General features: G+C 38.7%; 1 protein-coding gene across 1 annotated transcript; it reads left to right on the plus strand.

Annotated features, from left to right (window-relative positions):
- Positions 1–1,058: 1,058 nt before the first annotated feature.
- On the plus strand, positions 1,059–3,937 carry LOC107788203 (transmembrane emp24 domain-containing protein p24delta9). The gene is made up of 4 exons (XM_016609879.2): positions 1,059–1,460; positions 2,452–2,661; positions 3,493–3,569; positions 3,657–3,937. Exons 1-4 carry the CDS (start codon positions 1,260–1,262, stop codon positions 3,799–3,801), a joined length of 633 nt encoding a protein of 210 aa, XP_016465365.1. The 5' UTR covers positions 1,059–1,259; the 3' UTR covers positions 3,802–3,937.
- Positions 3,938–12,413: the final 8,476 nt, after the last annotated feature.

A 12,413-nucleotide genomic window follows, 5' to 3' on the forward strand; every position in this document is an offset into this window, starting at 1 on the left:
AATATTGGCTTTTGAACCTTTACTAGTGCAAAATTCATAAATAATTCATGAATTTTAAATTCACATTATACTTCAACAATTTTAACCTTTAAATACAAAATCTAGAAAAAATTATTTGTTTTTGAACCTTTACTAGTGCAAAATCTAGGAACGACTCATAATTTTTGAATTCACATTATACTTTAGCAATTTTTAACCTTTAAATACAAATCCAAGAAAACATTATTGGTTATGAACCTTTATTAGTACAAGATCCAGGAACGATTCATGATTTTTGAATTCACATTATACTTCAATAATTTTTAATCTTAAAATATAAACTTTAAATTTTTTTTATTGATTTTTAAACTTTTGCTAGTACAAAATCCAGGAATGATTCATGGTTTTTGAGTTCATATTATATTTTAACAATTGAGAACTACTCTTTCACGCCATTAAAACTCTAGGAACAATTATTGGATTTTAAACTTATAAATATTCAAAGTCCTATAATTGTTTCAAGAGTTATTCCATGTTTTAGATAGAGGTATTCTTGTCCAAATTTATTATTTCCGCATTAATGAGCGACTATTTTGCCATGACAATTTAAAATATGGCTAATCCTCTAATAGTCGACGTGAAAAGTGATTATTTACCGAGAACATCCAATATTTTATGACACCGTATTTGGTTGGCCACATTAAAAAAAAAGAAGGAATGCCCGTATAATTACTAACGTATGGGTTGATTTGCTGAATTACATGCATTAAGTTATGCGATAATTTATGCATTTTTTTATAGGGATAGAATGTTGAATAAGGATATCAATATTAGTAATATCGAAATTAAATTATTTAAAAATAAAATAGCCTTTTAACGTAAATAATTCATTTATAACAATGTCTCACGCTGTAACAACCCCTTCATTACTAATTTTCACATAAATAACACATGTATTATAATCCCCCTATAATCAATATATACTAATAGTAATTTATGAACCAAATTGCTAAAGAAACAAGGAAAAATAAAATAAGTATTCCGTAAAATAAGAAGAAAAGCTTCCAAAAAAAGTAGTTGTAGACTTGTAGTGCAAAAGAAAAACCGCCCGTGGGATTCATTACCGAATCAAGATCTTCCTACTCTCAATCAAATCAAAAAGTCTTGTTCCTCTAAACATATACTGCCCACCATCATCCCTTTTTTTCCAAACTCATTTCTGTAATCATACCCCAAAACAATATATCTATCAATTATTATTCCCAATTTTGCTCTTAATAATGATTCCCACGTTGCCGATAATTCTAATCTTGATGTTCTTGGCGAGGCAAATACAGTCAGTGCAATTCGAGGTGTTATCGGGTCACACAAAATGCATAGCAGAAGACATAAAGAGTCATTCCATGACTGTTGGCAAGTACCATATTGTCAATCCCAATGATGGCCATCCTTTACCTGATACTCACAAAGTCACCGTTAGGGTAATTTTCATTTTCGGCTCTGATTTTTGATAGAATTTTTGGACTATGAAGCAATTGGGTCTATTTAATTTGATCTTTGTATGGTAAAGTTATGAGCTTTTTGGATGTTTCAGTAACCTATCTATTTCCAGTCTCTCTTTGGAGGCATTCTAGAGACTAGAAACCTTCTATAAACCTATCTACTCCAGTTTTTTTCTCCTGGTTGAGATCGGGCTATATGAATATGTTGTACTCTCTACTTTGTGAACCTATTTACTTTTTAGCCAGTTTAAAAAAGAATGAACCCATTGGTAACAAGGAAACTCTTAATTTTAGAATTCCAATATTACTGTTAATGAGAAGCTTTCACGGTCACACAAAGGTTATGACATGTTAAAAAATATTTACAACCACGAGTTTCAAAAATATTTCGTTTTTTCTTAAACTCCGTGCTCAGTCAATTAAGTTCATATAAACTGAAATGGAGGGAGTATAATGTTTGCTCCATTTGGGGTTGTTTCATTCTAATTGGACTGATGTAGCGTGTGTCTAAGAGAGCATGTAAAATATCATGAGGATCTTTCAGTAATTGACTAGTTTTAAGATGATATCAACCTTAGCCTCCTCCTTTATTGGGATTGGAATTCGTATGTGAGCTTATGTAGGATGTAAAACACAAAGAGGTGTAGTTAGCTTCTAAACCTTGAAGTTAATTTTATGGTTAGTGAAAATCTGTTTCATTCTTTTGCATTTTGTCCGGATCAACCACAAAATTATGAATTTTAATTAGAGCTCAGTTTTCTTTAAAGGTGTTTGGACACATGAGTAATAAGGGTATGTGTGATATAAGGATTTTCAGAGGTTTCTTTTTTGAGAAAAGGGATTTCCATAGGTTCATGCTCCGGTTTCGTGCAGAAGACGAGCTTTTTTGTGTAGCATGTGTTACTTTGATCAGATTAATCAGTTTCATCTGGTCAAATAAATGAACTTTTATCTGGTTTGTGTGATTTAGGTGACATCTACATACGGGAATACCTATCACTATTCGGACAATGTGCCTGAGGGGCATTTTGCTTTTGAAACTACGGAAGCTGGAGATTATATGGCGTGCTTCTATGCTGCTGACCATAAGCCCCCTATTACTCTGACTGTCGATTTTGATTGGAAATCTGTTGTAGCTGCTAAGGACTGGACCAGTGTAGCTAAGAAAGGTTCTGTTGAAGTAAGCCTTCTTTTTCCTTTGATCTACATGCTTACTTGTCTCATTTATCACGTATATGGATGCGACAATCTTTTTGTCTTGACTGGCAGTTCACACATATTGACCTGTGTTCCCGTAACGTTTAATTTTCTGTCTCCATGACTCCTTTTTGTTTCATCAATTTGAGTTTTTAACTCCTAGAGCCTTTCATTTTAACAATACAAAACAGACCATTTATTGAATAACTTCTGAATGTTCATGAACTTCTGATCAGCAGTTTGGTTTAATGAAGCATCTAATTGCACTTAAACAGCCTCAAAGACTGCAGCTTCTAGATCAGGCTGACCATTATCTTGACTTTCTTAAAAGGAAAACCAAAGAAATGATTCGATTGCAGAATTTGGTGGCTTTCATTTTTTAACAACGATAGGCAAGGAATCAAAGTTTGGGGGGCCTGTTGTAAAATGGTGGTCTCTTCTTGATATAGAACTGCTTTCAATGTTTTGGGGTTTTTTGTGTGTGTGTGTGTGGGGGGGGGGGGGGGGGAGGTGAATTATACAATTATGAATTTTAGTTGAATAATTGAGTTAAAGCAGAATATACTGCACTTCATCTATTCCTTTCCTGTTCTAACAACCAGATATTCTTAACAAGGAAGTGACATCTGATTTGCAGATCTTGAACTCATACCAAGTAGTCCCTCCATGCTTTACTCCATTTTCTTAGGTCCATATGCTCACATATCTCATTCAATGATTAATAACCTTCCACTCATGCCTGAAAAAAGAATGTCAACTTTTTATACTGCTGACGGCTAGATTTGTAATGCTCTTTCATCTGTCCTCTTGCCAGCTAATGGAATTAGAATTGAAGAAGATGTACGAACATGTTCAAAACATCCATGATGAGATGTTTTATCTCCGCGAAAGGTGAGTTGACCTTATTTTTGTTACCGATCCCATCCTCGTGAATCTAAGCTAATGAAATAGAGGTTGAAATATTTCCACATGTTACAGGGAGGAAGAAATGCAAGAACTTAACAGATCAACCAACTCCAAAATGGCTTGGATGACTGGCCTGTCAATCTTTGTATGCTTATCTGTGGCATGGTTGCAGTTGTGGCATTTGAAAACCTTTTTCGAAAAGAAGAAGCTAATTTAATGTTATTCTGATACTGTCACTAGTCTTATGTTTGGGTAGAATTCTTTATAGACAACAGAAATGAAGAGGGAAAGTAATATTTTATGTACAATGTGATAGGATTTTATTTCAAATGGAAACGTTACTCTCAGTTTCAGATCTCTGGTTCTGATCTTCTATTGCCTTGTCTATATGCTCGGATGATTTGCTAGACAATCAAACTTTTTCTCCTGGAATATTTCAAGCTTCATTTGATATCAATGGTACTTGTACCCCAAAGCTTTAGAATGAGTTTCCACACGTTAGTTACACAACAAAGTTTTGAAAAGAAAAAGGTGATTCCTATGGAGCTATGAATCCTGCAGTCAGAGCTTTTTCATACAACGGCAACATCGTATGCTCTGTACTGTTGGAGAGCTAGGCCAACAAGTAATTTGGGCATTATAAAATATTTCCATTGTAAATATTACTATTTTATATTTCTTGAAGTATTGATCGATCGAGAAAATCAACAAACTACATATGCATGTGTGATGTACTGAAACTCCTCGAATGAAAAAGAAAAAGAAAAAGAAAAAGAAATAGAAATAGAACGGAGAAAGAAGAAACTTTTATCCAAATGTGGGCAGCTTGATTTAACATGTATTGATGCTGGTTTCTTCACTTTTCTGTTGAAATTATAGTTTTTTTTCCAGGCCGAGGCATTATTTGGAAAAATGCAACGATGCAGTATTTGCCACAAAATAAAAGAAAAAATAAATTAATAAAAACCAATTGCTTAACTGATCAAAAGAGTGATTAATGAAAATCTCTTGTTACTTGACTGCAGGTGTAGCTTTTCCCAACGTTAATTATTCTTCACGATGCAAATTGGGAAATGATTTATAAAAACCTCTGATTCCTGGCATATGTAGTATATACAATTTCAACTAGTGGAGGTGTAGCCCGGGCCCAACATGAACAGAACTATACTATTGTAATTATGCTCTTTCTAATTGATATGTTACGTATAGCTTTGCAGCAATACCTGCCGATTCAAATATGTGTATTATCAAAAAGGCTGATAAACTATTATGTCAAATGAGTCGTTGCAACACTGAAATGTAACTAAAAATTCGAAAGTACTCTTTGAGCACGTTGCAGTAACACATCCAACACGATAGATTGGTAAATTAGCTTTTTCAGCTATGCGCTTGCAACAAAAGAGCAAAATTGCAAGCAAGAAAGATGAACAAACTCTTCTGATCTATGCTCTACTCCTCAAAGAAACCCAGTGACACAAATAAAGCATAACACTCAAAATAAACCTTTGAAACTAATAGACAGATCCGTGTATTATCTCTTTATATCGAACTCCAAATGTCACGACCCAAAATTCACTTAAGGTCGTGATGACACCTAACACCGCCGTCAGGCAAGCCAACGGTAATTGATCACTTAATTACTCATTTTAGTATTTTGAAATCAAAATTTTTATTAATTACATAGTATGAAATAGAATTACACGAATTTCAATAACAACCCGTAGGAACCCCCAAAATCCGGTGTCACAAGTGCACGAGCATCAACTAGAAAATATAATAAAATATAACATCTGTCTGGAATACAAATTAGACAGGAGTATATAAATAACTCTGATGGAGACTCTGCAGGCTGCGGATCGTAACATGAAATGCAACTCACGGTAAAGTCCCCGCAATAGCCGCTCCTCGGCGCTCAAAATACCATTATATATATATATATATATATATATATATATATATATATATATATATATATATATATATATATATATATATATATATATATATATATATGTGTGTGTGTGTGTGTGTGTGTGTGTGTGTGTGTGTGTGTGTGTGTGTGTGTGTGTGTGTGTGTGTGTGTGGCATGAGTACGTAAATCAACGCGTACCCGGTAAGTATCTAGCCTAACCCCAGAGAAGTAGTGACGAGGGGTCGACATCAACACTTACTAGTGGTCTAATAAGACAGATACAGTAGAAGCAAACAAGTGTGAGTCAGAGTAAATGAGCAAAATAACAAGTATAATACGTGGTACAATCCTCTTCTCAGTAATAACTCAAACTCTCAGCTAGTAGTTACCTCCTCAATCGGAGTATATATATAATGGACCTTACCAGATAGGTCGTCACAGTTCAATTAGGAAATAAAAACTCACTGATATGCTGGCTTCTTGTCAATTATTACGCACGATTTCATTAGAGTATTTTATAGAAATGTCGAGGTGTACGAGCCTATCCATCATAATGTGCGCACTTCTGAGGGTCGAACTGCACGAACCATAGATGTATCTATCATGCCGAAGCAAACGGTTTGATCCCATTAGAATAAGAAGCTTTGACGGGTCCTTGACACCCACTCACGAACAGACGTGTGAGATATACATTTTTGGGAAACCTTTCGGTGAGAACGCATAGCGCTGGAGAAATTCATAAGAGAAGTACAATTATTTCGCGGCTAATCATGAAGCCTGTCGAATCTCTACAATCGCAAGCCTATCACTCTACACATGTCTAGTCTCCAGTCGCAACGTAAAATAAAGGAATTTAATAGGCAAGGGACAACTCAAATAGTACAGTTATAGCATGGCGGGAACCTAAGTCTACCCGGACATAACATGAATCTAGCTACGTACGGACTCTCGTCACCTCATGCGTACGTAGCCCCCGCAACAAGTATCACAAAACAAATATATCACATAGGGTAGTTTCTCCCTCACAGAGTTAGACATGAGACTTACCTCGCTTCGAAGTTCCATAACCGGCTCCAAAGCCTCTCTAACACCTCAAACCAATGCCCGTCGATCCAAAACTATTCAAACAAAGTGCAAACCAATCAAAACATATTCTAATACCCATAATTAATCAATTTAAATAATTTCCAACTCTGCTCGAAAAGTCGATAAAATCAACTCTCGGGCCCACGTGCCCGGATTTCGAAGCTTTTCAAAGATAAACTTTACCCATAACACCACGAACTAAAATATATAACTTATTCCAAATTGCATGTCCAATTTCGTGGTCAAAATTCAAAAAAAACCAAATTCTAGGTTTTCTACCAAAATCCCAAATTTTTACTAATTTCCATGTTTAAATCCATATACGAATCATGTAATTAACTTGTAATAGGTGAAAATCACTTACCTTATGTTGCTTGATGAAAATCTCCTCTTGAAACTCTCCAAAATCGCCCCAACCAAGTGAATAAAAGAAAATGGGCCAAATCCCGTTCTTAAAAGAACACACTGCCCATCGACCTCTCACACCTGCGACCACTTGACCGCTTCTATGGTTCCGCAGGTGCGGCCAAAATACCGCTTCTGTGGTCACCCTTCAGCCCCATGCCTTCGCATCTGCAGACAAGACTCCGCTTCTGCAGAGTCGCACCTGTGACCAAGGATCCGGTTCTGCGGTCCCGCAGGTGCGGTACAAACCTTGCACCTGCGTCTCCAGCCTGCCTCACTCCCTACTGCTTCTATGACCACTGGGCCGCTTCTGCGGTCACGCAGATGCGGGAAAACCTTCGCACCTATGGCCACTGCAAGTCCCTTCCCATTTTGCTTCTGCGATCTCGACCTCGCTTCTGCGATGTCGCTTCTGCGACCAAGACATCGCAGAAGCGATCACACTAGTTGTTGCCCAGCTTCAGCATTTCTTAAGTCCAAAAATCAATCTGTTAACCATCCGAAATCCACCCGAGGCCCTCGGGACCTTAACCAAATATACCAACACGTCTCAAAATGCAATACGAACTTAGTCGAAGCCTTAAACCATGTCAAACAACATCAATATCATGAATCGCGCCTCGAATCAAACTTATAAATTTTCAAATTTCCAAATTCTATATCTTGTGCCGAAACGTATCAAATCAATCCGGAATGACTTCAAATTTCGCACACGAGTCACAAATGACATAACAAAGCTATTCCAAGGCTCGAAACCCCGAACAGACATCGATAACATAAAAATCCACTTCAAACCAAACTTATGAATTCTTAAACCTTTAAAATGTCAACCTTCTATAATAAGCGTCGAAAGGCTCCCCGGTGATCCGATACTCAACCCGAACATATGCCCAAGTCTGAAATCATCATACAAACCTATTGGAACCTTCAAATCCCGATTCTGAGGCCGTTTACTCAAAAGTCAAATCTTAGCCAATTCTTCCAACTTAAAGCTTCAGAAATGAGAATTTTCTTTCCAGATCGATCCCGAACTTTCCGAAATTAAATTCCGACCACACGTACAAGTCATAATACCTGATGTGAAGCTACTCAAGGCCTCAAATCTCCGAACGATGCGCTAGAGCTCAAAATAACCGGCCGGGTCGTTACATTCTCTCCCACTTAAACATACGTTCGTCCTCGAACATGCTAAGAACTTCTCCGGAGTTGTCCAAAATCACTGTGCAACACCTTGTGCACCTACCCGTGCCACCACAACCCACTTGGGCACATTATCTCGAGTCGGACTGAAGGTCCTCCCTTTTATTTAGTCATTAAGCCTTAGAACCAAATTCCAACCTCCGAATTTCTCTACAAGACCTGATTCTAACATACAAACACCGTACCAATCACCACACATTGTATCAAAACACAATCGTACACCTTTTGCTGAATTCACACCATGCCCCGCATAATTCACATGCCCATAATAACATCCTCCGACCACAATAGCTGAAATTTCACAAATTCGATGCCCGCAATACATCTCATGATATATATAAATCCAGTTCTAACTCTCGCAATACTGCCACGACGAAAGAGTCGTGTAGAAACTCATAACCACCTGCCGAATCGATAATTCATGGAGCCTCTCCTCCTGACAAGAACCATTACCTCATTCTGAACTGAATTACCATATTTTCCCTTTAATGTACCTTGTATAAATCTGATTGCACAAATTTCAGGTCCAATAATCTCGTCTCACCCAGTACAAGCTGCTCGGGCAATAAGCCACCTCAAACACTGACTCAGATCTCATATGACGCCATCAATGCACTGATAAGCTACAACTCGAATATGTACATAAGGAGGAACGAACTCTGGAAAAGAATTACCCAGCCCGCGTAACGAACAAAACAGTCGAACATATGTTATGAACCCTTCTCAGAGGATGAGAAACAAAATATGCAGGAATAGATATTGGGAACCGTACTCAACATAATACTGTTGCGGCGTGCAACCCAATCCAAACATGATACCGTTGCGGTGTGCAACCCTATCCAAATAATGTACCCGTGGTGGCGTGCCACTCATAACAATAAATAAGGACATACCCATCACGCCATAATGCTTCTACCTACGGAATACCGAATATCAGCTACAAGCACGCCAAGTGCAAAAATACCACTCTGGGGAGACGGATAGCGCAATACGCCAAAAAACCCAAGCACGACTAAGGTGCGATAAATGACCTGCATCTCGAGAGCCATCCTGCTCATATGACACCACAAGCTACACGAGACCTCCATACATGTGCGAATAATAAAGCCGTCTCAATCCGACACAACCCCCACAGTTCACAACCAAAGGAATAGAGTGCATTCCAGGCATAAACTCTAAGATTAACGATAGTACCAAAAATCTCCGTACTTGGTCTCGATATTTAACAATCAAGTGACTAGCATGTCACACTCATACAATTTCCCTGTGGGGTACGCTACCACGACCTTCCGCCCAGGTAGCCACGTCTGCACATCCATACCATCAACTGTACTAATTCTGTAAAGCAGATCAAGAATCCGCAAATCAATAGACAATGCTCCTTCCACAGAACACCATTCCCAGGCGACACTAGGATAATGTCAGCTTACTCTGAACATCTAATTCTTCTCGGCTCATCCGAGCTCGTGACATTTTTGTAAACACTGAACAGCAACCTTGGTCCTCAACTTTAAAATTCCCATGCTGCTTACTGCACCTATCATGCCGCTATGTGAGAATACACGAATTCATCATAACTCCTGAACTACCAGTAGAATAACACTTCATTGGCTAGAAACCTTTTACTTAGCTCATTTCCTAAGAGTCCATTCGACACGCAACTGAATTCCCACATCGTAGAAAACAAATACAATATCAAATCGTGATCTAAACCATCATAACCCATTTGAATCAAATATCTCCCAAATCAATCAGGTCATGGTGGCTGTCATGCTTGCACGTACAACCACAAACTACATGTATAACTTCACACACCGAAGGAACTGATCATTGCCACAACCATGCCGATTCAACCATTACTAACCGACCGAAATTCTTTCAATGTACTCTTGACCTGTCTTAGAAATAATAATAGCTCCATTCACAACATAACAAACTCAATCCGCACTCATCCAGACTGACCCGAATCGTAAGACCACATCGTCTCAATACCCATGAATCATCTCATACCCTTTTCAAGCGCATAATAGCATCTCCAACTGGTACACCCATTTTACAAGACCTTCCGCGAATCCGAAGCTATTTCTTCCTTTACTCTAATACTGCACCGCATACCCGATGATAACACAGAAAATTCCAAGTCCCGTTCATAATCCACTACAAAAACTCGTACCTTAACCACAAAATGGACCCGAAATCCTTAGGCACTGCACCTTAATTATTGAACCCACTAGGACCGTTGTTGAGAGTCACCCACTCTGACCTGATCCCGAATCTAACCAACTTCAACTCTCTGCGAGCACATGAACACCCTCTCAAGGAAGCAACTGGCCGAATTCTTTTCCTTGTACATCACATCCATAAAGCATACACTCTGAGTCTTCCCAAAACCTGTACTTGAATCGACAAGGCAGAATATAGCACACATTTATCAATTTCTCTGCTCGAATTACCCTTGATGTTTCCCTTTCTTAGTCACAAATAATCCACTAATGCACCGATAACCAGAAGTTGCACAAGCCGACAACCATGCGATACAATCATAGACGGTGGGGCTCCCCCACTTATCTTTAAGCTACCATCACATAATGTAGAGCCCACAACAATTCCTCCTTCTCATTTACCATGATCTCGCACCATTAACCCGGCAAATTTCTCGAAGTATTTTGTTAAGATTTTCATGAACATTCTGAATCATCAGTCACAATCACATATTTGACCTCTTATCAGATAGCAAGTAGTATTTTTCGCAGAAGCTTCATCAACATCACGCAACCGCTAACCTGCTCATAGGAGATAACCCACCTATGGAATTTCTTACCGACATCTTCCAACGGCGCTGCACTGGGTACAACCACCACATAATCAATAAATTCTCCTGAGCCCATGCTCACCCACCAGCTGTATAAGTTTGTTCCTTCCCCATCGACATTAATTGAAAGTTCAACAATACCTTCCATATTCAATATTTCTCCATACAGTAACCACCATTCCAATTATAATCCGTGGACCTAGTCACTTTCCACCATGCATCCCAAATCGCTCAAATCTTCCTCAAGGTACGTGGCTATCGTACCACAGAATCCCTATGCTACTCTGCCACTCCCACTTTGATCAAACTATCTCCTTTAAGCAACTTCTCGACCTCCGTTTCTCATACTTGACCTGCTAGTAATTCATCCGTTACGAGACACCTCCCGCTATGTCCTTCTTCATACTTCGCCGCCCAAATGTTTCCTCAAATCAAATCCATATATGTAGCACCGGAACTAAGGAATTGCTACCAACTCTAAACCTCCTAGAAGATCATCTTCCTCGAGCCATCAACATTAGAAATACCAATTCGATTCTGAACCGCTGCACACCGCTATCTCTGACAATCGCCCCTCAGGCACCATTTCACAACACCCTCCCCCGAAGGCAAAATCCAAGAAGACCATAACACCGGAGAACCGTAATGCGTTCAAAAAAGGATAGCGACACCACATCATAATGAAAATTCCACCACGCTCGAAAATATCAAGTCTCGTTACTTCATCAACCAAACCTGGACATCTATTGTCCGATTGCCTTTCCTCTGCTGGAATTAAATGTTAAACCCCTTAATCATGCACTGAGAAATCCTCTCTTCAAGCCCTTCATTATATCAACACATAAACGAGCACCATACTATTACACCAAGATTGTGCGATAATAACGCATAGACATCGTAGTAATCCGTGCTCAGTCTCAAAACCATAGAAAATATAGATACTGAGCTGGAACAAAAGAACATCCTTACGCAAGGCGACGATAATAGCCTGCCCGAACACGCAACGAAAAACATCCTGCCACCCACTCACGAACAGACGTGTGAGTCATAAATTTTTGGGAAACCTTTCGGTGAGAACGCATAGCGCTGGAGAAATTCGTAAGAGAAGTACAATTATTTCGCGGCTAATCATAAAGCTTGTTGAATCTCTACAATCACAAGCCTATCACTCTACACATGTCCAGTCTCCAGTCGCAACGTAAAATAAAGGAATTTAATAGGCAAGGGACAACTTAAATAGTATAGTTATAGCATGGCGGGAACCTAAGTCTACCCGGACATGAAATGAATCTAGCTACGTACGGACTCTCGTCACCTCGTGCGTACGTAGCCCCCGCAACAAGTATCATATAACAAATACATCACCTAGGGGTAGTTTCCCCCCTCATAGAGTTAGACAAGAGACTGATCTCGC

This window comes from Nicotiana tabacum, chromosome 12, assembly GCF_000715075.1.
Source record: "Nicotiana tabacum cultivar K326 chromosome 12, ASM71507v2, whole genome shotgun sequence".
NCBI classification, from domain to species: Eukaryota; Viridiplantae; Streptophyta; class Magnoliopsida; order Solanales; family Solanaceae; genus Nicotiana; species Nicotiana tabacum.

Coding starts and splice junctions, on each gene's coding strand:
- LOC107788203 (XM_016609879.2), top strand. CDS start 1,260: ATGATTCCCACGTTGCCGATAATTCTAATCTTGATGTTCTTGGCGAGG. Junction 2,662..3,492: donor CTAAGAAAGGTTCTGTTGAA/GTAAGCCTTCTT, acceptor TCCTCTTGCCAG/CTAATGGAATTAGAATTGAA. Junction 3,570..3,656: donor ATGTTTTATCTCCGCGAAAG/GTGAGTTGACCT, acceptor CACATGTTACAG/GGAGGAAGAAATGCAAGAAC.